The 26885-nt window shown below is 34.7% G+C and overlaps 1 protein-coding gene across 4 annotated transcripts; it reads right to left on the reverse strand.

Annotated features, from left to right (window-relative positions):
• Positions 1-355: 355 nt before the first annotated feature.
• Positions 356-26825, reverse strand: LOC119641712 (homeotic protein antennapedia). Of its 4 annotated transcripts, none has more exons than XM_038040506.1 (4): positions 26085-26825; positions 22704-22742; positions 22290-22512; positions 356-661 (listed from the first exon to the last, which is right to left on the reverse strand). In XM_038040506.1, the coding sequence occupies exons 1-4, from the start codon at positions 26706-26708 to the stop codon at positions 411-413; spliced, it is 1137 nt and encodes a 378-aa protein (XP_037896434.1). In that variant the 5' UTR covers positions 26709-26825; the 3' UTR covers positions 356-410. The 4 variants fall into 4 exon arrangements, with proteins under 4 accessions (XP_037896434.1, XP_037896436.1, XP_037896437.1 ...); XM_038040507.1 differs by having other exon boundaries at positions 411-661; positions 22302-22512; positions 26085-26708; XM_038040508.1 differs by lacking the exon at positions 22704-22742.
• Positions 26826-26885: the final 60 nt, after the last annotated feature.

Consider the following 26885-nt stretch of genomic DNA (forward strand, 5'->3'; position numbering starts at 1 on the left):
TTTTTTTTTTGCGAAAATAACTCTCGTCTGTGGAAAGGTATCGAAATAGGACGTTTTTGTTTTTTTTTGAAAAGAACTCTTGCTCTAGCATTTACGGAGATAACTGAACATAGCTTTCATTAATAATTAATTTTTTTCTCTTAACCATTAATTAATTTCCTTCTTTATTTTTTTCTTTTCCCAAAACAAAAGCATACAGTATTGTGTGTTAACATAGGTTGCTTCATAACATAAAAAAAAAGAAGAAGAAGAAAAGTAATAATATTTATTTTCTTCAATTTTGTCTATTGTTAAACCAGCTTGTTGGAGGGTTGAGACAGATAGAGAGAGAATGAGATAGAGAGAGAGAGAGAGAGAGAGATGGGATGAGGAGTAATGCGCTGAAGTACGGGCGTGTTGATCGATTGTACTTATTGTGGACTATTTGGTGGAGTAATGTCATCACCTTCGCCGCCAGAACCTGGTTCCCCTTTGGTCTTATTTTCCTTTTTCCATTTCATGCGTCGATTCTGGAACCAAATCTTAATTTGCCTTTCAGTTAAACACAATGCATGAGCAATTTCAATACGCCTTCGACGCGTTAGATAGCGATTAAAATGGAATTCTTTTTCCAATTCCAACGTCTGATAGCGTGTATATGTTTGACGACCACGTTTACGTTCTGTTGTGAGAAAAATTTAAAAAAAAAAGGATAAAAACAAGAATTAAAATAATTTACTATTAATAAAATTTACCAAATAAAAAAAGAGAAACAAAAATGACGAGCTACAAATAAACAAAGTCTACAAACGTATACGAAAAACAATATAACAACAACAACAACAGCAACAATAAAAACGAAAATATATATGAAATCAACATCAAAAAGACGACCTTTGTATGCATATCCCAGCATATTTGTACTTGTCAAAATCTCTACATGTGTGTTTGGTTTTCTTCTTTTTTTTTTATTTTTTATTTTTTTTTTTTGGTTTGGATGCCATGCATGGATTTGTCTGTTGCGTTTTATAAACCGAAATGGGATCTCGTATGGTATTATCAGTCGACAACGTCGACAAAACAAAACTTACCCAGGCACCATCAGAAGTACACCCGGCCATGCAATGATCATCACACAAAAAAAACAAAAACGCATACAGAATGATAGAGCGAAAGAGCAAGAAAAAAAAGAGAGAAAGGGAGAGAGGGATGAATAAAAATTCAGAAAATATCTTTACGAGATACTCTGTTGGCCAAAAAGTTAACTAATTATGCGCACTGCTTTAAAGCATTTATCAAGAGGCTTAAACACACATCGGCATTTATAACAGCATTAAGAACGCATCTCTTTTTCCTTTAATTTCTTACAAATGTAAAAATTTTCACTTTGTATATCACAGCGTATACTTAAACACATATGTATCAAAAAACAATTTCTGCTTTCTTTCTTCTTTTCCTTTTTCTTTTCATTTTTTGTTTTTGGGTTTCCTGTTTATGTTTCTATGAAATGAATGCGCTTTGCACAAACATTAGACAACGGCGATCGATCAAGTTTGGAATGCAAGTGTCGCCAGGTATACGTTTAATTCCTTTAAATATTGTGTTTTTAGTTTAAATTATTTAAAAGCGAATACACGTGCAAACGAAAATTCTATAATGCAGTGGAATTCTAAGACTTTCTCTTCTTCTTTTTTTTTTGCTTGATCTAAAGTCTGGTAATTAATTAACCAAACAAGTAAAAGGATCGCTTTGAGATAAGCAAATAGATAAGCATACCTATACCTATACCTATGCACTTATGCTCTGCGAATGGAAGAAAGTTTTAATCATTTTCGTTTACGTATAAGTCTTAGTCCCAGGAAATAATTATATTCGGATTTGCTTGATTCCTGGATTGAATTTTGGCTGTTTCCAGATTTTTCCCCTTTGCTATCATTATATTGCCATAGTCACCACCTACTGCTTTTTTTTTCTTTCTTTCATAATTTCATTTAGTTATGTCCCTTTTTATGATGTGCGTTTAGTTAGTGTCGTGTTGTCATTGACTTAGAATAGGAAGCGTTTTTCCCTAAAATATGCAAGGTTGGCATATATAAAGCCCTCTGGCTTAAAAATGACTTGTGGAAGTTATGGAATGCGCTTTGTAACCCACTAAAACAGCCGACATATCTTCTTTATAGCGCTTCCCTCACAACAAGCCCTGTATCATTTTCAAGCCAATGGTAACTGTAAACGTTTTCTTTCTCATCAAAATTCAGATTTTTCCATTACCTTGATAACCTCCGGAAGTAACGTTATTAAATGAGCTATAACTTGCAGGTTAATTATCAGAATGTCATCAAATTTTGATACATATCGTCTGAAGGTTGGTGCTATTCAGAAATCACTTTCAACAGTGTTGTCATATATATATGTCAGACCGGTGGGTTATTGAGTGAAAAAAAGAAAAGAGCATTTTCTGAATATTCCTTCAAGGCAAACCTACCGTTGACAATGCGACTTTTGTTGACTGAACATAGATTTAATGTATACCTTGGGCTTAACGGGTGCAATTGTGGCCACAGTTAACTCTGAAGAAACTTTAAATGTCAAAAAGACAATGGGTTACGAGCATCACAGAGTAATTATTTCCAAGATCTTCTTTCTCATACCAAGTAGAGGCGAAAAATTAATGACTCCCGGTATTCGCGGCTTCAAATCTCAAGGCGATTAGAGCTTTGTTTTGGTCGAAGGTATATAACGCTTACCAATAGACTACCACTCCCTTTGTCTTTCTCTCGCCTGATTTCTTTCTGACCATTGCCGTGCTGTACGTATGGCGGCCATTCCCTGAGTGATTGCTCATTTTAAAAATAAAATAGCAATAATGACCGATTTTCTAAACATTTAACAATTCGAATTGATGAAGAGACTGTCACATAATCCTTAGCTGTCACTTAACAAGTGTTTCTTTAGTTCAACATCTGATGAATGAAGTTACTTAAAAAACGATTATCTATGCTCGACGAATTCATTAATACCTCGAGAACCTGAGTCATTAAATAAAAATAACGTCATCAAATCTCACAATGCGTCAGTAAACGGGGGAAAAGTGTTCCACTATTTCTAGGTTATCAACATTCTCATGCGATAAACGAAAGGAGCTATGGAATGATGGGCTCACGAAATTCGACTCAAGTCGAGCATTATTAGTATTTTCATTCCCTTATATTTTTTTTGCTTTTTTTTTGTTTTTTTTTTGTTTTTTGATGCTGAAGACATGATGCTGATGCCATGTCCATGTCTACAACCTAAGGCGGCCATATTTAATCATTGGTTGATGGAATAAATGGCATTTCTGGCAACGTTTTTCTTTTCTCGTATCTTTTTGTAGCTTTATTTATTTGTGTGTGTACGCACATATAGGTGTGCGCGTGTTTTGATTTTAGGTTTTGGTCTATGATTTGCTTTTTATGTAGTTTTACGCTTAAATGCTTAAAGGCGATCTCCCATGGTGCTATGTGTGCACGCGGCTCTATGTATATATATTTGTTTGTGTATATTTCTGCGGCTTTTATGAGCCATAGCACACTATCCCCATAACAGTTAAATACAGTTGATAAATTACGTAAAGTCTAAAATAAAGAATCTTAAGAAAACATCATAAATATGAGTTTTACACCTTGAATTCAAAATTGCTGACCACAGTTGAATGGAATAGATAAACCATAGCCCCCCCAAACTTTAAAAGAAAAAAAGGGGCGAAGAGAAGTTTTATAAACAAAATTAGTTTTTAATGACTTGACTTAAAGCCTGACCACAGTGGATACAAACAAACAATAACCATTCACATCTATTCAAAAAGCAAAGTACACAACAAGTAACCAAACGGCCAACCAACCAACCAATCCAAACATCTAAGCAAGCATTCGTCTATTTGTATAAACACATTTGAATACATTATGATAACTATACAGTTAAGGCAAGAGTGTCCACTCTTCGGCCCTATTTCGCAAACATAAGTAAGTGTTCATTAAGACCTATATAAAAGGGGTCTGCATAATTCGATCGTTCGAGGTGTTCTGCTCTTTCAATTTGCCCCAAATTGGGCTGGCAATGTTCTTCACCAGTTGTCACAGATTATAGCGACCTAATCGTGCTCTCAAACTGGAAGGGAATACGCAATGAATCCACTGCCGTCAACTATCATGATAACAAGGGATAAATTTTTTCCAAAATATTTTCTATCGTCCTGGCACCGTGGTGTTACCGTGTCGAAAGAACGATATTGGCTTGGGAGCGATCATCGACCCATTTTTGCACTTCTTCAGAATTTTGAAACCAAGCACCAGCCAAGCCATGCTACATCGATTTGAACAAGTGGTCGACAAAAGGCGCTATGCTTCGTAAGCACGCTGGTTGCTGCAGAGCTTCCCATTCGAACCGCAACAGTGTATTCATGACGGCTCTTGCAACGCGTCGCCGAACATTGTCATGCCAGGGGATGACTTTGCGTTTGTTCGACAGTTGTTGTGAGAATTTAAGCTGGATGTTCATCCAATTAGTTTGGCGGCTTTTGTCCTCCAAAACGTTCTTTGTTATTGACATCGACGCAACTACTTTCAAAATGCTGAAACTAAAACCGAGCAGCATCGCCATAAGCTTCGGGAGCAGATTTCTACAAATCAAACGACAAGAGTAATGAATCTCGAAAATGCAATTTTGAGCGTTTCATGATTAGCGTTTGTATACACTAAATAGCCCAACGCAATAACGCTTTGGACACCCTTGGATTGAGGTATAAGGCGCCTTTAGATAAACAAAACTTTTTAACGCACACTCACTCATTTCTCATTTATGCATAGTTTCGAAAATTCATAAATGATTTTGATTAAAATGATATTTGCGTCTGTACGCGTGTTTATGTGATATGAAAGTATATGAGATTTTTTTTGTTTTTTTGTTTTCTTTTAGCTGACGATTATTACTGATGAACGAGTACACATGCTAACCAAACGGTATTTAATGAAAAATTACTTTAAATACATTAAACAACGTAAAGTATTACACCGAAGAATCATTTAAGTCTCAATGCATATAATGTGCGAGTGTATAGTGGTAGAGCATGTGGTAGTGGTAGTGATAGTAATGGTAGAAGAAAATGGTCACTCGCCAAACTACTCACGCATCAAACAAATTACGGTTTTTTGGTTAAGTCTGCATGAGTAGGAAAATAGTCCATCAAAGTGAAACCCAACTACAACGTCTCAAAGAGTATATGTATAAAAATTAGAAAGAGTAGTAGAGTGGAGTTTGCCTTTCGTTTCCATCGAATTTGTTGCTGTCATTGTTGAAGTCTCATACATTTTTGTTTAACATGCGGTTATATGTATGCGCATAAATATGTATTTTGATATGAAAGCATATTGTAATTAAATTGCGATTAGTCCACCATTTTTTATAATAAAATGAAAAAAAAAAAAAAATCAAAAAAAAGAAAAAACAAAAAAATTTATTTCATTTGTTTCATACCGCGTTAGTTTATTCCTTCTTCCATCACAATTCACAATCATATTAAGGTGGGCAATGGCCTCATGCATGTATATATATATATATGCATCTATATATATGCTTAGGTATAAAGTTGATTCGCTTTATAAGCATATTCAAAACGTGCACATTGTACTATCAATTCTAGTTGACTCGACTCAAAGGAAATCATTAAAAATAATTACAGTTTATGACTTTGTTGCCGCATGAATTAAATATCGTTCGTTAATTATAGCGCAAACATATTCAAACGAAATGTACTTCACCTTAGCATTAAGCTTAATTTCCTTGTTACATATTGTAGTAAGAGTAACTATGTTCCTGCCTGCTGCTGTTATTTTCATATTCAGTTTTGCTCATGTTTGCAAGACAGAAACAATAATCTTTGATATCAACTGAATGACGAGAGGTCATGGGTGCCATAATCGCTAAAGTGCATACCGATCTTTTTTAATAAAAATTGTTTTGAAAGTGACTCTCTCTCTCTCTCTATCTCTACATCTGTTTGGTTAGTTGACTTTAAACGGCCAATTGCCAAATTGGGATTACGCTCTATACAAAGGCGGTAATAACGTAATGTGGTTACTAACTTTATTCATCATATGATTGGCAATAATTAATCGTTTTCGCTTTAATAAAATATTTTTTTATTTACCAAAAAGTTGCTTATAAAACAAGGAAAGGTCACAAAGCTGGGTCACGCGTCCTTCTTTGGGACAAATCGCCTTAAAATGCATTGATCCAGTCTCGATGTCATTTTCACAAAATTTCTTTGAAAAATGTTTCGCTGCCTTCTAAATAGTGCATAATTTTTTATTAAGGACTTTTTCACACCTTGGACTATGTTTTTCGTTGCTCGATTCTATTGCCAGGAAAGTGTCGCCTTCACATCACATTTTTTCAAATAATTTTCGAACAACTGGTTACAGAGGTACCGAGAACGTGGTCATATTGACAGACATCAGTCAATACTACTCGGTTTTAGCTCCTTAGCTATCTGCCCTTGTGCTCTAAATAACGCATTGAAGTATTTCTGACTAGATTCGTGTTTTTTTTTAAAAACATTTAATCTTTCACTTATCGAAGCGAATGCAACGGTTATTGAAAAGAAAGCCCAGTTGTCATGTGACTAAGTGCAAACTTTGAAAATGAAAAGAGAAAAACGAGATGAGAGGTGTACGCCATTTTCATAAAATGGCTATATGCTGACTAATGTTAGATATAAAATATCGTTGCGCTACCCAAAAAAATTTCTTCACTTTGTTTAGGGATTGTATCCATAAAACAATAAGTAAAGCGAAAAAATGAAGAATTAATTCCTTACTATCTTGGGTTATAACACTTTGATAATTACTTGCATATATCTCCTCGCGTATATAAATATATATTTAACAAATAAAATAGAAGTCTTCGCGTATCCAACATATATGGAAATTAAAAGATTTGTTTTGTTTTTTTTTTTTTTATAAACTGCAATAATAGGAATCATTTCGTGTAATCCAATCATGGAGTTATTTGGTTTTGTGTGATTTTTTGTTGTGAAAGTTTTCACTGCAAGCAAGACATTGCAGCTTTTATTAGTTGACTTGTGTGTTGTGTTGTGTGCGCTCGAAAATATTTCAAAGAAATAAAAAAACAAAATTATAATATAATGGCTCTCAAATGTTAGACATAGGGCAAGAAGGACAACAATTCAAAGTTTATGATCAGCTTGCGACGAAGCTTAGACACCCAGCAGGCGCTTTATTCCAAGAAATAATGTAATCCTTGACGTACCTACCACGCCTACGATTTATGGGTGTGTTAAGCAGCCGATTGAGTTACTGATTAAGAAGAGCGACAGACGAACGCTTTTACCACCTGAAAGATGCAAGCAGCCCCCTTTACTACCTCTAAATGCTCTTACAACTCTTCTTTTTTTTTTGATTCGAAGAAGATTTTGTGACATAACCCCCAACAGATTGCGAGAAATGGGAGCAAAGCATGGTGTGCAGAAGCGATGATACAAAATATTTCGGTGCTGTGAACCGAATATAACCACCGAATATAGTTAGTGAAGGAGTGGCTATATTTTGTGTTAAATTATATATATAAATGAAGTTACAAAACCAGGTATACAAAAGAGGTATAAGTGTATGCCAGCCAATGGATTGTCAACGGGAATCGGTCGGTATTCTAAGCAAAATGAATAACAAAAGTAGTATATCGTCATGATTTGTGATGCTGAGTGAGTTAAAGCAAATAACAAACAAATGCAAATGTTTTTATAATTGCGGAAATTTAAAATTGGACAGACATACAGACGAAATGACAGACAAGCTTATAGCGTTTTATTCGTATGATAGACTGAAAGTGGCTGAGAGAGGAAATCTTTCGGATTTGTATACAAATTCGCAAAATGTGAATAAGAAAACAAAAGATTTACCTTAACACGCCACCATTCCTTAGTTTGTGCGGCAGCAATAACAACAATAACAACAACAATACTAACAGCAACATTAACAACGACGAACAAAACCACCAGAAAAGAAACCACACATTATTTATGTTGATAAATTTATAAATGAAAATTTCGCAAAACAGAATATTATCCGTGTGTGGCATTTGTAATGTCATCAACACAACGCAACACAAAACAATAAAAGTTACAATAAATGCATCTACTATATACATACGCATATATATTATATGTATATATATATATATATGAATCTATATGCATAAACTTTTGGTATGATATGACATGAGTTGGTGTGGATATGTGTTTACAATCATAGGTCTCCATATTCAAGGCAAGAGAGTCCCATAATCCGTCAACATTTTATTAAACTGCAAAATCATCATCATCATCATCATTATTATCATAGTCGTCAAAATGACAGGCGGTCATTTAGTAAAACAGAAAAAAAAAAAAAAAAAATACTGCCACAACCACAACAAGCACAAGTACTCATTCACTCGCTCGTTCGTTGCGCGCACAACAGTTAACTTAAGAAAAGGAAAACATATATATATATATATATATATACATATATATATTATAATAATAATAAAGAATTTTACTGATTACAAAATAATAAGAAAGAAAAAATCTACAGATTATGATTTCTCCGGTTTTTGCATGCTCTCTTCAGTGAAGGCACAAAACAACAACACAAAGAACACAAAAACAAAATAAGAAAAAGTATTGAAGAAAAAAAGGCTAGAATCACATAAGTTACATGAATATTAGAAAAGAGACCACACGTACGTATTTATCATGGTCACGTGTTAATATGCTTGCAATTTAATAATGGGATCTTGAAGTTCCTTCATGAATGAATAGAAAGAGAGAAGAAGTTGGTGGCGGCGGCGTAGTGGGTGTGTGGAAAATCGGTAAATGCTTTGCCTTTGTTGTCAGGGCACTCACTAAAGCCGCCAATAAAGCAAACTTTACCGTACCTGAGATTTGAAATTGCGAACACTGTCTTAGTAGCCGCGCTTGTTATCCATTTATTATTCCAAACACCTTAAGTCAGTTTCTTTTGTATCAGTGATAGAAATGCGCGATAACAACGGAATTTCTATGAAAATTGTACCAGTCAATAATTATTTCATCAAAAACTTTATAGGTCGGATGGAAATATTATGCCCCATGGCACAATACTTGCTACTTTGGACACGTCGGACCGAAAATATAGACCCCAAATGCTAGAGATGATCCTTACTTGCGTTTGAGAAGAAAAGATCATTCAGGGGCAAAGGAATTCGGCAAGTGATTTAGATTCGCGATGACTGTTGGCATATGTCCGCCCGCCTGGAGCATAACCGATCGAGGATGTGATCTTCAACTTAAGATGACGTGAGCAACTCGCCTTGAAACCACAAAATTTTTCCAGCGAGCATATTCAAAAGCTACCCATTATGAAGCAAACGACTTTAGATAACGTTTATGAATGTTTTGATTGTTAAGCTGTGTAACAAGAGAATTTATACCCACTTCCTTTTTTACACGGTTTTTTTTATACCATCTTTTTCCCTCGGATTTCAAATGACACTGTTCATCAATATGAATGAAAATACGAATTGTATGCTTTGACACGAATCTCAAAAAAATTATTTTTAATTTTAGTTTTTACTTTGTTACTGACTTCGTCTGCCAAATTATATGATGACCTTTTTCTTTATCTCGTTATAGTTGGAGTGTTCATTTCTTGTTAGCCCAAGTCATTTCTTGTTAGCCAAGTAACCATAAATAGTTGCGACATTGATTTCTATTCCTAATTTCAATTTGGACTTTTATAAGTTGTACTTATGGACTGAATTGTCACTGTAAAATTTTTTTTTTAACTTTTTCTTTTGTAATAAAAACGAAACGTTTTTCTTTCACAAACATGTATATGTAATATGTACTTCATCATTACTTTTTTTGCACGTTTTTTTTAAGATTTTTCATCCTACATTGTGCAAAATTGTGGAAATTTTACCATATGTTGCATATATTTTTTTACACGATTTTTTTGTGCGCGATTTTGTAAGGAACGTGGATAACATGTAAAAAGAGAATTGGATGTATATATATGTATATATATATCAAATATATACAAAGAGCAAAATGTCTCAGGAAGTTAAGGAAATGCGAGAAAAATAGAAATTTAGAGGCTCGCGAAGGAAACACGATTAACTGCTTAAGCCAGAAAGAAGCGATGGGACGCTAGCTAGCATCAAATTGTTCGTATGTTTTAGCTGCCATATGATACTTCCTCGATTTAAAGTACAAAAAATTAAAGCAACAAAAGAAACAATGTGTTTCATTGCAGTCTCTTCGCTTTGCTTTACACGAAATACTCTGGTAGTTTTGGTAATAGGCACCTTGCGCTCACTGTAATCGCACTCACAAAAGGTTTGCCTTTCTTAAGGAAAAAGGCGTCCAATTTTTGAGCTGAACCAGGGAAACTTTTTAAAAAAAACATATTCAAAATATACAGTTTATTTTACAAATGAGAGCATCTCGAGCGGGAAGAGTCTAAAAGAAGTCTAAGATCTTCGGGGCAAACTTCCTAAATAGTGATTTATCATTTTTGTCTTTTTTTGTCTAAAAATTAAAAATAGGAAAAAAGTGAACGAATAAATGAATGAAACGAAAGTCCCATATTTTTGTGAGTTTGACACAGCTTAGATATCCCAAAAGTCAACTGCTAAACTTTCATTTTACAGTTTTTGACGCATTTCAGATGTGCACTGTATGTTGAAAAATACGGTAAAATGAAAACAAAAGGAAGAAGATTCGAAAAAAACCTGATGCTTAGTTTGTATGATAAAACCCCCCCTTCGCACACACACACACACACACACACGCTGTACTCTCCTTAGTTAAGAATACAAACAAAAAATTTGTGGTCTTAAAAAAGCAAAATCAAACAAGAAGAAGAAAAAAATACCAAAAAAAATGCTTTGATGACTCTTGGACAACAACATTTGACCAGAGCACATCTAGTGTTGAGCAACATAACTTCTGGTTATGTGTAAAAAAATATAAACGAGAGAGACAGAGTTCGAGACAGTTTCATGCATACGATGATAGAGGAAAAAAAAGAAGTTAACTGAATATTACACATAGATGTGTGCAATCAATTTTTTCTAATTTCTAGGGAATATTTTCATTTGAATTTAATTTCAACAATTTCAAGGGATTTCTATTTTGGGTTTCAACATTTTTTTTAATAAAAAACTTAACAAAAAGGAAAGAAGCGCAGAATATTTAATTAAGGACTTTTTCTTCTTTTCCCCGTTAATAATAAATGTTGTATTGTTTTGATTAAGTAGAGACATTTAACTTCACTGTAGTAGTCGAAATTAATTTTTTTACTCACGCCACTAGACAACAGTATATCAATATTTTTATCCTTGATTTAATATGTAGATGTAATCTTTCTAAATCCCATAACGTAGGTAGCTAGGTACATGTGTCTTTAATCAACGCAAAATTATAAGTTAATGCAATTTTGATATTCAATCTTTATCTGCTGGTTGGGGTAACGAGATCATTCGGAACAGTTTGAGGTAAGTTCGTCTAAGCAAAAATTAAAAATTCGCCTTCAAACTTAATGTACTGAGAAGTTTTTGAAAAAAAAAAGTTCAGTTTCCAGGGAATACAAGAAAATATCTAAAAAATTTTACATTAAGCTCTGGCAAGCCTACGAAGTTGTTTAGGCGAAATAAAACAATGCGTTATGAGTATAAGCCACTAGCGCCAGGCTTGGTCATTTGTGAATCGAGATTAGCAAAGCAACGCAGCCATAAGACGTTTGCACTTGAGCAGCGAAACATTTAAAAGCTTAGGGTGATCAAAAGAAGAAGCTGCTCTCTTTTGAGCGGTAGTATAATTAAAAGCCTGGGGTTACAAATGCTGGCAAAAAGATTTCGGCAATATTTTTACGCTTCTACTAAGGAAGGAAAATGAAAATCCTCACAGCATTCATCAGAATAACTTGCTCTCACTAAAATTTATTCCTTTCTTGATAATAAATCTGATTTTTAATTTTAACTCAAAGATTTTTATGCCTAGACATGTAACAAAATTTTGGCAGAAATCGTATGACACGTATAATTTGGTAAAGGCCTAACGTAACGATATGCAACGTGAAAGAATTAGGAAATAATAATCAAGTTAAAAAGGTGCATAGACATCGTGCCTAAAATTGCATCTTTTGGAAGAAAGTTAAAAAAAATTGGCAAAAAGCGTAAGGTTTAGGTCATCCAATTATTATAAGTTTATGTGTGTGTTTGAATAAATTATGGATGTTTGAGTAAGTTTTTGTTGTTTAGGTAAGTTATGACTGCTTGAGTAAATTATTGTGTTTGAGTAAGTTAGTGGTGTTTGAGTAAGTTAGTGGTGTTTGAGTAAGTTATGGGTGTTTGAGTAAAACATTGTAATTTTTGGAGAAGCGATTGAATTGTTGCTGGACAGCAAAACCGTTTAAAATGAATATTACTTGAGCTTTTTAAGGCCTGCGACAGACAAGAGATACGTGGAACTGCAAGTATCAAGTTAGGCAAATCCTATAAGTAAACTTAAGGCAAACACCACGTTTTCCACTTTCCATTTATAATTTGAGATTTTTCAAATTAAAAAGTAAGAAGATTATATTCAGCTGTGGCCGAATTTTATACATCCACTACCTTTGTCTTAAAAAAAAATCAACAACAAAAAAAGCAATAAAATTGAAAATTTTGTAGTTTATAATAATGGATGGGCTTGGCTGATTTCTCCATTCTTATAAAGCCAGACAGACTGATTTTCAATACCAACTCGTCTTCAAGAATTTTCAATGTTTTCCGAAATTTGTGAAGAATTTTTGCTATACATATCGACACATCGACATAGACAAACAGGCAAAGACGGACAGACAGATATGAATACAATCTTGAGGAATTTGTATATCTGAAATATGCATGCATCTTGAAGGGCCTATGGAACGGCTTCTGTTCTGACAAAATAAATACACTTTCAAACATTTGTGGTGGGTATAAAAACTCTTTGGAAATAAAACAAACGAAGGTCATTTTGAAGGGGGTTTGAAACGCATTCCCCATATTATTTGATCGCAGTAATTAGTATCCTTTTGCTGTGACAAATGGAATGACAAGAATGAGATTTAATTCCAGTGCAATTAAGAAACCCCAACTAATTAGATGACTGGATTTAATATACCATAGACATCACTCTTCTCTCTCTTTGTATTAATTGACTTGAGTTAAAACGCGAATTTAAAAAAATCAAAACATATATGTAAAAGAAAATATTTTTATATTCTACATGGATTTCTAACCTATTTTAGTAAAATATATATATATATATATATATACCTAGATATATACATATGCACGTGTAAGTGAAGAAATCTAATAAAAAAAGAATTGTTAGTTGTTTAAATCATTTTTCCTGTATAGACACACGTTCACACACACACATACACTCGCATATACTTTAGTATATGAAAAATACCACATTTCTTTATTGTCAGAAATTCTACCATTTTGGAATTTTCAGCTGGAACCCATGTCAAAATATTTGACAGCTGACTAAAACATGCCATGTGAAGCCGTGTCCCATTGTGAGCATTCAGTGAAGCACAAACATAAAACGAACTTAGTAGCAATGCTCTGAACCAGCCATCAAACCAACCAGCCAACCAAACCACCAACCAGTGAACCATTCCAAATGCACATTACTTTCCTTATATGTTGTATTTGTGCCACATAAAAAAAAAAAAAAAAAAAAAAGGAAAAAACAACACGAAAAGAAAAAACAACAAATACTGCTTCAAACACTTATCCTATACGTTTGTATACGTTTGCTGCCTTTTGTGTTGCTATTGGGAAATACAATTGTTTTCCAAAATAATATTTCGAAGGAGACTAATGCTCTCTGATAGATTTCGGATAAATGGGCTACACTCACATCTTATCTCAAAAAGAATTTGTTTACCACAATAGTTTTCCTAATACACGTCACCAAATTGTTAGTTTAAAGCACAGCACAGGACTGTATTCGCCTTAGAGTCAATTTAGGGCATCGATGCCCCAACGTTTCTTGCCTAAACTGAATTTAACATAGTGGAAAAATGTGTCACAAAAAAAAAAAAGAAGGAAAATCGCTTACATTGCAGGCATAGTTGTAAGCATTTCGTGCTTCATCGTGAAGCAAACTCCGACGCTCCACAGTTAAAATTTATAAATTTACAAATTTTTGCATTCCGTTTGTAACATACAGACATAGTTTTTAGAAATAATTTATTATAAGTTTTTGACTTGCGTGAAATTCTCAATCGATATGTTTATGCCTGTCTATCTGTCCAACTGACGATAAATATCTTGTAATCACAACACAAGAGATTACTTGGTAAAAATTCCTAACATTTGTTCTTAGTGTAGTATCGCCAATAACCAACATTCATCCAGTTTTGGTGGTAGATAAACCATTTCAAAACAAAAGATTAGATTAGTTAGCAAATCTTCATCAGGGTCTGAAACTTAATACGTACCAAACACAAGAAGAAAAGCCGCCTGCTTAGCCGCTATAAAACGCTTACTGTTATTGCAACAGTTTGGAGATGAAGGAAATACAAGGTTTTTTTTGTTTTACACAAAACGGTGTAGGGTGTGTGTGTGTGTGTGCTAGTGATATATCAAATTCACCGTTCCCTTTGCACCATACAATAACATGTATGGAGGATGTAAGTTCGTATTTCGTTGATCGTGCGACCATCTCCTGTTGGGTCTTAAATGAAAACAACTACAACGATTTTCCATGCAAGGCGTGATAGGAGAGATGGTCGAGAAAGTGTCATGTCAATGTAACACATTTCAATAACCGTTGCTCATAGCTTGAGCAAGAAGGAATAATACGGACAGACGGATAGACAAGTTTAGATTAGATTCAAAAAGTGACTTTCACCCGATCAACAGTATAATAAGAGCGGCATCCATCTCAAGTCCCTCCCCCGCAAGAGCACAGTGCACATTTGGACAAGTTTAATATACCCCTGCACCACAAATGTGCTATGGTACAATAAACGCTAATAAAAGCCATCTGATCAAGAACTCACTGTACTCTTAGACGAAATCTGTTTACGACAAGTAAAACCTGCTCGGTGTCCAAAAAACTCTCAAAGTCCTAAGTGGAAGTTTTTCCAATTCGTCCGCTAGGACATCTTAAGTTCTCCAAAACTCATTTAACCGGTTGCGATGAAAGGTACCTGAGATTCGTCTTAGCGCCCATATAATCTTTTTACTTGTACTGCTTTGCAATAATCTATGCACACACCACATATATATATATATGCATATAAGTAATTGTATTAATGAAAACTTGAGTATTAATACGAAACCATGTATCGTCGTTCTTCATTTCTTGATTCAAATTGTTAGTATTTAAAGTTTTGTTGCCCATATACGCGAACGCTTCTTATACACGCTCTGTCAGCAGTTTAAAGTTGATTGTATCGCTTTGTTCGTACTCTCTTTTTCTTCTCCTGCTGCTGTTGCTATTATTTTAGTTTTTTGCAAAAGAGGAAAAACGAGGAATGAAAAGAAAAAGTCTTTCTTTAGACATTTACGTCACTTAGTTTTAGTGTTATAAGCTTCTCAAATCGTCCTTTTAAGTAGTTGTTGTCTTTTCGAACACATCCTTGACGCGCTAGAAAAGCTCATGTAGTTTAAGAAAATCCTCAACTTAAGAAAAGTTTTCCTCTTTGTTCTTCCTTTTTTTTTCTTTCTTTGTTTTTTCAACTCAACTAAACGAACGAACTGACAAAATAGCGTTTATGTTGAGAAAATACTTTGAAAAGAATGCGTTGAAAACTTTAAGGAAAAGTTGTGAAATTGACTTTGCACACAATCAGTATTATCTTTAAAGGATATGCTGGTGTTATATGGATGGCATAAACAATGCTTGAAAGTATTTTTACAAAATTTTATCATATCTAATAAAATTAATAAGTGTAAGGATTTGATATTTAATAGAAAATATGTTAGGAAAAACAGAAAAAAAAAGAATGACAAAAATTGCTTAAAGATCATTTAAGATCATGTGGTTCAAAGAAGGTTTTTGCAAATTAGAAACGCTTCGATGAGATTAATATGAGGTCTTTAAGGTCTTCGTTTGTAATTGTCATAGGTCAGACCAAGTTTTAAAATGTGTTTGAGGAAGAGCCGGAGACCTCTGCTCGTATAATAAATGTAATAATTAAATCAATTTTCTCAATACTGTAATGAAGAAATTATTCTTCGGAAGTCTACTGTAACTATTGACTTGTTTCTATAAAGTTTTCCGCGTCGCTGTCCCTCCCTGATGTTATATTAGTTTAAATATTTTATTAACAATGGCATCTAGAATAAAAGCATGGACCAACTACGGGGCGTATACATGTGCAAGCGAAAAGAAGAGTAAGTTGTTAGTGTCTATAGAGTGCGAAGAAAAAAGCCGACGATGTGTTTTGCCAAATTGAATTGTGCTATTCTATCTTGCGCTCTTCGAAAGAGATATGAGAGACTTGTGCTGATAACAAGACCATGCAATACGTCTCAGTGCCAAGTCAGGGAAACAACAAGAAATGATTCAGAAAAAGAATTAAGGATAGTTCGTGCATCCCACCTCCACAATTAACAAACGAGCAGCTTTTCTTTCTGCTTTGATATTATTTCAAGAGTATAAAGCTTAGCAAAGCATTCGGAATTATAAATTATAAGGGTCAGACAAGTTTGTCGGCACACTGTAAATTGGGAAACACTAAGGAATACGGCACCTGGTAACCCTGTTTAACCTTCTGGTTCGATAGTGAAAATTCGTCGCTAAGAAAGTAAAAACATTACACTTTTTTTCCCGAAATGATGATGTACATTTTGATTGTATTGTCCGTAATTATGATATGCATTTGCATTATTAATTAATTAGGGCCACTTAAATATAATAATGTCAGAAATTTTAACTGAGCGCTAAGCAATTGATTTCGTAACCCCTTTAACCTGAGCAACAAGTTGGCAACACTGGTACTAACAGTACTATGCTGCAATTTTTACTTTCATTTCGAATCGACTACGAAGGCAGTGGCTATATTTGGCTTTTGCTGAGAAATTAAAATGGATCCACGAAAAATTATCCACTGACCTCTATATCGTAAGTGTGATTAGCCTAAAATCAAATGTTTTGTTAGCTGAAAGATTTGTCACAGGTACCATAACAACCAATAGAAGAATTGATCCCAAGGAGCTGTGAACGCAAGGCACCGTTAGTGCTGCTTGACCTTGAAATACTTATTCACACATGCTCCTACATTCTCCTACTTGTTAAGATCGATTGATAGGAGAATGTTGCAAAACCTCACTAACAAAATGCTTTTTTCTCTCTATTGCTGAATATCTTCTACTAAACACATATAAATACTGTATAATTTTGAATAATAAAAATTATTGTTATAGTGTCTGCGGGTTTGTGTGTCTGTCTGCCAGTAAAACTATGTGCATACTATTTATCTTTGCTTTGGGCAAAGTACGAACTCGGAGAGTGTGAAATACTTGTTGCAGAATTTGCTTAATACCGCTAAAATTTATTACCTTAAAAATGGCAACAGTTGGTAGCCACACACATAAAAATATACTTTTGATAAAAACCGCACGAATAACCCCTAAAAAAAAAAAAAAAAAAAAAAAAAGAAAAAAATAAAGAAACGAGCAGCTCTAAGCCAAAATATTTTTAAAGGCATCCTCAGCAACCAGCCCAAGGATGCTGATGCTGCAGAAGACATAAACAACAAGTTGCTGTTGTCGTCGTGCATAATACGTAGACGATGGTGATGCCTTCTATTTTATTTATTTATTTACGGTCAGACAAAATTATCAACAACAATGTTGCAATCAACATACATGCATTACAACAACAACAACAAGTAAAGGACAATAATATTCAAAAGCATAACAAGGACATGTATAAGTAATAAGGAAATGTTTTTCTTTTTTTTTTTTGTCTGCTTCTTCTTCCAAGCTTGCAATAATTTATAAAAACATATTTGGAAAAATTTTTGCAATTTTCTTAACCTTTTTCTTTATTCATAAGCAATAAGTAAACGAAATTATGTGTTTAAGGGATTATTTTACCGAAAACTTAAACAAGAACAAGAGAAAAAAAAAAAAAAAAGACATTTTAGTTTAACAACTTAATTTTATAAGAATTGAAAAACTAAAACTTTTGTTGTCCATAAAAAGTAAGAAGAAAAAAAGGAAGTCGTGACACTAAAAGGGATTTTTTGTTTTCGTTTTTGCTTTTTTTTTGTTTTTTTTCTATTTTTTCTGTCTTTTAACTTTATTCCGTATCAAGTAAACATTTTTTAGAACTTAGTCACGACTGTTAGGCCAGGCTTTGGCGTGCTTTCAGCCTTACTCTGCTGGCCTGGCTGGTATTTGGTATCCCGGCCGAACCATTAATAATTTTAATGGATACAAGCAACTTAAACAGGCGTTAAGTAGTTATAAACGACAAATACAGTGGGATCGCTTGGCGAAAAATTATAATCGAGATGCTTTTGCGATGTATTTTAAATAAATTTTTTTTTTTTTTTTTTGTGTAAGCAATCCATAGAACTAAAGCAGCAACAAAATACACACAGTCACGCCGACAAACTTTTGGTAGCCTGTGGTTTTTACAATGCAAATGCAGTTTTAGCTGAGCCTCGACTGCATCTGAGCTTAACTAAAGTACGCGTGATCCTATAAAAAAAAAAAAGAAGAAAACAAAAAAGTAAAACGAAAACGCGAGAAACATCAGCATGAATGAATGGCTGATGCGAAAAAGAAGTAAAGCGCAATAAAAATACAAACAAAAACAAACAAAAAAAGAAAAAAAGCAAGAAAAAAGCAAAAAAAAAAAAAAACGTGAAACCTTCGTGTACCAGAGATTAATAAATTGATGGCATCCATTGCACATAACGTGTAACTAATGGCTGTAATCAATTTTACTTTACATCTCAATCTAACAAAACCCGAACAAAAAACAAAACAGACGAAAGAAAACAACGTTCAGTATTCATGCTGCACATGGACACAGCATAATACGCACAATCACACAAAACGCTATCCTGAACGGCAGAAATAGTGAAAAAGAAATGAAGTGAAATATAAAATATAGTCAACAGTATATACGAGTGAGTGAGTATATATCGCATATGGCAGGAACTAGATATTGGAACTTCACTGTCATTGTGTTACATAATGTTTTATCGAATGCTGTGAAAGCGATCGATATTTGCTGCAAGCAAATATATCGTAACAAAACGCGTACGACTTTATTTGCTTCATTCAATTATTCTGAAAAAAGCAAGAGAAGAAGCAATGGTGGACAGACAGACTTAACAGGCTTTCAGTTGAGCCCATTTTTCCTAGACTTGATTTTCCCATCAGATGAATAGAACAACTACCGATCCTCACAATGTTAGCGCAGCTGAAGATATGCTTACCAGAGAGTAGGTCTTCAAAACTGAAGCTGGAAATATGTTTACCGGGGTAGAAGTCTTCAAAGTTGAAGCACGATGTGCAAACTAAGACCTGTCTTAACATAAGATACTTTTGCATGAGCAACTTCATCGTTATTATAGCTTCATTGGAAAGGTTAACCATTTCCCAAAGCGTTTACATTAATTATTTAATTTAGTTCGTCTTTAGCTAGAAGCATAGTCTTCTTCTTAATTTATTTTAACTCTAATTGCATGCACTTAGCCTTGGCTCTCCTCCTAAGCAAAGGTAGTAGTAGTATTCGAAAGGTAATAAAATTTATGAGCCTTTGCCAATCAATCAATGAAGGCGAAGCCTAAATAATATGAAATGAAAACACACCGTTCGCCTATCAAGATACCTGACATTTGGCACAACAAAAAAAAAAAAAAAAAAAATATTTGTGCCAAAATTTCTTAAGTAAGGGCAAAAAGAAAAGAAAGTCAATGTAAAAGTGAAATTTTAACACACATTAAAAGGATTCCTTGAAAAGCATTACATGCTTGAATTCCTGCCAAAGAAAAGGTTAATCCACCCGACAATAATGCTACGCATTTTGCGAGCATACACGAGATTACGACTGCATAGAGAACATAAGGGTTTAGTTTAAAGCAAGATATAGAGCATTTATATGTAGAGACAGAGGTCATTGGCAAGTCGAGGTGACTGCTTATACATAATGCTTTTGGCTGACAAAAGTAAACAAATTCTTTTGCAAATTTGGAGCGTAACTAACTCGCATTCAATCACTTATTCAGTTCCATTCAACGGAAACATGTAAAAGTTTCGCAAAGACATTATCATAAATTCCATAGTTTATATGAACTTCTGATCGGCCTAAGATCCGTATTCGTCTATTTGCCTTATATAATTTTCACAATTAAAACTTAAAAATAGTGACTTTTAACTCCGCATTCGCGTTGCGTGCAATTTTAGTAAAGACAATTTTCGCATAGCGAAGTTAATCCATTTCTTGTCTCCGACTCTGCCAGCCGGCTGAAACGGCTTGTAGTTCTATGAAATCTACAAGCATACAGCCCTCCTGAGGAAAGAGAAAGCAAAAGAGGACGAGGCACTTCACGCAAATTTATGATTGTTGCAAATGCCTTAAAATTCATCGCCTTTTTGATAGCAGATCTGTTCGCAAGACAACTATTCAAAAATGTTCGCTTCAAAGACTTTTAACTGCTTAGATATTTCTGCCTTTTATTCTAAAAGCCTTCATTGCTGGTTGAGAAGCGTTATTAGTAAGTTCAACGAACAATCATTAACCCATTGAAACCAGTGCATATTTATGGCGGCCATCTCCAGGAGAGAGTTTTATTTTTGCTTCATATTTACCACCTTTCATTTCCGATAGTCCTGGCTTTGGATTCTTTATTTTAGGGACTAAACTGGTATGCGATAGATTTTTCTGTGGTCGTAACTATAGCAAGAGATCCGTTGGTAAAGGCAAAAGGCTGCGGCCGTCTCCTCCCCATTGCTTTCCCTTTCTCCGCTTCTTTCTGACAGTGATCATGTTACGCGAAAAGGGACGTCACCTGACTGATTGCTCGTGTTAAAGGAATAAAAAAACCAAAGTTCGTGTTCACACACTTCTAAGGTACTTCTTAATCCAAATCAGTCTTATCTTGATGGACTTTCTTTGAACGATTCCATACCATTCCGTTCGACTCTATGCGTCAGTGGAGGATTTTCTTCCTCGTACGTGCTATTCTGCAAATTTAATTCCTTAGGTTATTTTCTTCTTGCAAACGGCGAAACGTGACTCCGAAGAATCAAGGTCTGCCGTTGATTATTTTGACGAAGTCCAGTATATTGAGAAATAAGCAAGTTGCCAGGTCGAATACTTTAAAAGCTGCGTTCGTAGTGCGTTCACTTTTAAAAATATATTTCATTTTTCTTAATAATGAATGATCACATCGTCACACTTGAAGGTTCATGGCTCTGCTATTGATCATTGTTTTGTTACGGTAATGCCGGTTAATGAAAACATGACAAATTTGTACGAACTCAGTGAGGTCGTATGAAACCACGACCAGTCTGAGTATTCTGTTTCCAACGTAGATTCAAGAGCTTAGATTCTCAAATTGCTTGCACGTCACGGATCGAACTAAAATTTGGTTCGAAGTTGTATGTTTGTTGGGTGTTTTCCATTACTGTCATATAACAATTGAACCAAATCAGATTCGAAGAGTGAACAGGAAAGCAAGTGCAGCGCTGAAAGCAACGAATGAATTCGCAACATACATCATGCATACATCATGTATTAAAAATAAGTGTTTCTCATAAGGCGCGATACAAATGCATTCGTTGTGCTCGACGCTTAAGACTTTTATATATCTATGTATAGAATATTTTGTTCCTCAAAACGATTGAACGTAAAAAAAAATCGTCTTCCAACTTCCCTTATGTGAAGGACATCTACTGACAGATTATCGGAATATCTTTATGATTTCTTGTTGATAATATCCTGCTGAAGATTTGCTTTCAAAAAAGAAAACCATCCAATTGGAATTTTGATAGGTCGTAGATAAGAAACTAAAATTTTAAATCTAATTACAATAGCAATACCAAGCATTCTCAATAATTGAAAAGTAAAAAGAAAACCAATAAAAAAAATAATAAATATATTTAAAAATAAAAAGTATAAAAAAGAAATTATTCGAATACAATCAAACAACTACGTTTACTGGATAAGAGTTAGGAGAAAAAAATTCCACTTTATACGTTTCGTGGAATTGTCGATCACTTTCCTTGACACTTACCAAACTGACTTCGCATCCAAGGATATAGAGGCGAAGGCATCCCTGATGATTGTGAATTTGGATTTTGTGACGGTGGTGTATGCTGTCCCGGATGTCCTTGATGCATTTGCGGTGGTCCCTGGCCTTGATGCATCATACCTTGAGGCGGACCGCCCGCTACGCCCGCCTGCTGTTGCCCGTACATACCCATATTATGATGATTTTGATGAACCTAACATAAATGAAATGCAAATCAATTACAAAATTTTAATTACAATAATTTATGAAAAAAAAAAAAAAAAAACAATAATTTTTGAAAGAAACGTAATGAATACTATTTGCAAATAACATACATACATATAATATAAAAACGGAAAATTGTTATTATTTAATTTTCTTTTCATTTGCTTTTTCGATTCTTACCTCCGTAACATCGGGAACTCCGACATCATTGTAACCCAACTATAAAAATAAAGGCAAATAAGATCGGGTATTGAGAATGCATGGATTGATGAAAAAATAATAATAAAATCTAAGCACAGACAATTTACCCGATCTGATTAAGAACTATTTATAAACTTGTATAAAGTCGAGCTTCATATATCGTAAAAGGACTTATCTAAAGCTTCCGCTATGCTACGAAATACTTTCGCGCAATTTGGCTACTTATTGATAGATTTGCCTTTGAATTCTGCCATGAAACGTGACAGACAATGTAGATGATGTAACAAAAGTTCAAAGAATAAATATTCTGTCGAGCTCCCAAGAAAAAGTCAAGACCCTTTTTTCTCCATAGCCTACAGATTGGTCTGTACTTTTTTTCTAAAAACGGATTTATTTTACGATGGCGAGGATTTTAGTGATTTCACAGAAGAAATGGAAAAGTATTAACAAACGGATTTTTCTTCGCCTGTAAACATATTGGGTTGTTTGGAAAGTAATTTCGCTTCTTCCTTTCTTTAAAATGGAAATGAAAGGCGTTAGGTTTTCACGTGATCGTGAACGGTTGGATTCGATAAATTTAATCTCGTCCGCCACTTCGTATCGAGAATGTGCAGCTTCGACATCAACATTTTCCACAACAAAATTTTGTAAACCAGTCTTGATCCTAACGCTCTGTCAATACAATTTTTTCCTTCACGTTCACTAAATTTTTTCTTCCTTGGGCAGGATTTTATCCCGTTTAATAATAAAAAAAGCAAGGATTTGCTAGTTGTTTTGCTGGTTGTCAAAATATTCTTCGCAAACAAACCCTGTTTCGTCAGTTGTCAAAATAATGCTATGCGGCGTAATTGTGAACTTGACTATGAAAAAATACAATCAGTCCTAGGTTGGAAAAAAAAGCTAAATAACTAATATTTGTTTATATAAAAATCAAACTCAAAAGGATTTGACAGCCACCAGTTTCCAATGCTGCCAAACTGAGCCTTAATTTGACTTAAGAAAAAAGAGATAAACTCATGCATTTCCTGGCGATTTCATGAGAATTATGATTTTGTGGCGATTACTCTTTTTTATACGACGTAAGCCATGATTGCCTTTGAAACCATGGAAATTAGCCTGAGTGCAAGCTCATTGTAGCTCTTGATTTCCCCAATTGACCTTTTAAGGGCTTATAAAGCGTTACTTTGACAGAAACGGGCCATGGAAACCTTTGTTTATTCCGTTTTCATGGAGCGATCTTTGCATAAAACTCGGAAAGATCATTGATCGAATGACACATTAATTGCCCCTAATTGATGTAGAATTTGTTTAAAGCTTCGCTTAGACATTGCTTGGACTATCCGGGTCTAGAACCTCAAAGGCAAGGAGTGTCTTTACAGTTTATACTTTTGACATGAGTACAATGTCATAATAATTTCAATCCCTTCTAAAATCAGCCACTTTCGGTAGACGATTAGGTTAAGAAACACATTCTTGTGTTTATTTTCTAAAACATGTCAATTCTGCTTGAAGGGCCCTTTGTGATCTATCGAAGATAGCAATGAGTAAAACAAAATAACCTCACAGCTGCAATGTGATGCCAAACAACTGATTGCAAGGTTGCTTTGTGCAATTGTACCTAAGTGCCGCATAGAACCAAATTGCCCCTCATTCGAGTTGCACTGTATCTGATATAGAGAACACATTCGAGCATGCAAATCGTGTACAAACTAAACAATTTTGGAGATGATGGACAAACAAAAATTTAAAGTGCCATGTGTCCGACATATAAAACAAGTCGTACAACTGCAATGATCTCTCCTTACCAATAGCTCAATTTTGTGTAAAGCGATTGCAATTTCTGCTAGAGTAAGCAAGAGTGTAACTAATCAATATGTAAACAGTAGAGAATAAGGAAGACTAAATTCAGTGTAAAAAAGGCAGAGAAATTTAAGGAAACAGTGCCACCCAAGGATGAGGAACATATTGATTTTGTCCAAAAGTTTACAACGTCCAGAAGGAAGCTTCAGAGAACCCAAAAGTATCTACTTGACTAACAACAAATTCTGATATTGAATCGATTTGAGCATGTTCGTCCGGTCATCTGCCCTTGTAATGTCTCTTGTATACACTCTCCTGGCCGGAAGTCATCGACTTCAAATTTGTTGGTTAGTACTGCAAAACGGGGCAAATCGGTTGAAAGACACGCCTGCTGTATTCCACAAAATAAGATCAAATCTGTTTTTGGCCTTTTGGTCATTACTCATTACCTAGAGCAGAGAGATCTACAAAACTCCAATGTATGTTCTGTGGATGATGCTGTAGTCTCCTGTACAAATATGGGAAAAATTGACCGCGCCTAACTAACATCAAAGCAGCAAGGATTAATTTCCTTTTTAATTCCTCTATGACATGCAGAAGAAAGCTTCAAGCAGCCGTCACAAAGTATATAAATTCTTGGGCGGTTTCAAATTCTCAATACGCCTAAGCATGTCCGTCCGTATGTCCGCCGATTTATTCGTTTGCCTGACAGTGTAGTGTCTGTGATAAGCGTTCTCCCGTTCGCAAAAATGAAGATATCGCCTGAAAATGTGCAAAAAAATTTGCAAAGGACACGCTTACAAGGCCCATAATCCTATGCAAGAAAAACTGTGAACACCTTTGCTTTCCCTCTTTTTCCTTGTTATTTGTAACGTGCAGCACATGTACCTGCACATACACATATAAATTTCCGCCTTTATTCCTCCTAAATACAGAAAAAATCAGCCGCACTCACTCGATGGAATGGTGGTGGGTGTAGAAAATTCGGTCCCATCTTCTTTATTGTTTCAGAGTAATGACCAGTTACGATCAATTTGGTATAGCAGTTTTGGCGTAAAATTTACATTTGTCTCCGTCTTAGGACAAAAAAGCGCTTTCCTAGTTAATTACGGACTACGATTACATGACTACGATTAAAGGAAGTAACGCAACAAAAAGTGAGGGCGCTATAGCCAAGAAATGCGAGAAGAAATGATCCTAAAGCAAAGCGCACTGCAAAAATTAAAAAAGTGATAAGTGAAAGGCAATAAACGCTGCTGCAAAGCAGGACTTTTTTCTATATTTTAAAAGGCAAACTTTATGGTGTTTTTGATGATATTCTTCTATTGCTTCTACTAGTATACTAATTAACATTTCTACTATTAAATGTCGTTAAAATACTACACAAGTTAGAATTGAATTCGTTTTAGTGCATTCTGTGATCGATTTCTGAAAACTAGAAGCAACACTAAAATTCTACTTCAAAGCTGTTAATATCAAATGGTTTTAGTTTCAAATTTTTCTACATAACTCTCTTCGCTGTTTGATTACAAGTTCGAAAATTGAAAAATCGATACCCACCTGAGCCTGCGGATGTTGCATATGGTGTGACATTGACATTTGTGTGCCCATATGATGGCTGCCCATTTGATCGACTAGCGGCGGTGAACCACCCTCGGGCACCATACCTAACCCTCCAACGGCCGCTTGCAATTTGCAACTGGCATAAACAACCGGTTGTTGTTGCTGCTGTTGCTGTTGATGTTGTGGAAGTGTTGCGACTTGTTGTTGCGTTACTGAACCATGTTGTGCTTGGTGTGGCCCATTTTGAGGTTGTTGTTGTTGTTGTTGTTGTTGTTGTGGAGGAGGTTGAGTTTGTTGTTGCTGTTGCGCGACCATTTGACTACCGTTCGCTTGAACGGGCGGCATACCGCCAACTTGACTGGATGGACTGTCGGGTCGCGAATACACGCCATGCTGGTCCATACCTTGACCATTATAATAGGGCATACGATCGTAGGGCGGGAAACGTGGATAGGGCATATTGCCCTGATGATTTGGTGTCTGACTGTAATGATGCATTTGCTGGGCATCGAGATCGGTAACGCCATTGCCCGGATAATGACCATGGTGCATATCAGCACCTATATAGGAGTTGCTGAAGTATGATGTCATACTTTCACAATTATTTGTACTCATTGTCATCTTTATGAAATATCTACGTGTGTATTACGGTGATGTGTGTGGTTGTATGTGCTTATATTCTAGTGACTCTTTCTTTCTTTCTTTCTTTAATTTTTTTTTTTTTTTTTTATTCTTTTACTATAAACAAATGACTTTTCCTTTAATGTCTGTATGTAAAGGGAATTATTGTTATTTTTT

This window comes from Glossina fuscipes, unplaced genomic scaffold (assembly GCF_014805625.2).
Source record: "Glossina fuscipes isolate IAEA_lab_2018 unplaced genomic scaffold, Yale_Gfus_2 174, whole genome shotgun sequence".
Classification (NCBI taxonomy): domain Eukaryota; kingdom Metazoa; phylum Arthropoda; class Insecta; order Diptera; family Glossinidae; genus Glossina; species Glossina fuscipes.

Bases quoted from the DNA above. Each gene is read 5' to 3' on its own strand.
- LOC119641712 (XM_038040506.1), bottom strand. From the start codon at position 26,708: ATGACAATGAGTACAAATAATTGTGAAAGTATGACATCATACTTCAGC. The intron at 22,743-26,084 runs GTGGGTATCGAT...TTATTTTTATAG, and splicing joins TGCAACATCCGCAGGCTCAG to TTGGGTTACAATGATGTCGG. The intron at 22,513-22,703 runs GTAAGAATCGAA...CATTTATGTTAG, and splicing joins GAGTTCCCGATGTTACGGAG to GTTCATCAAAATCATCATAA.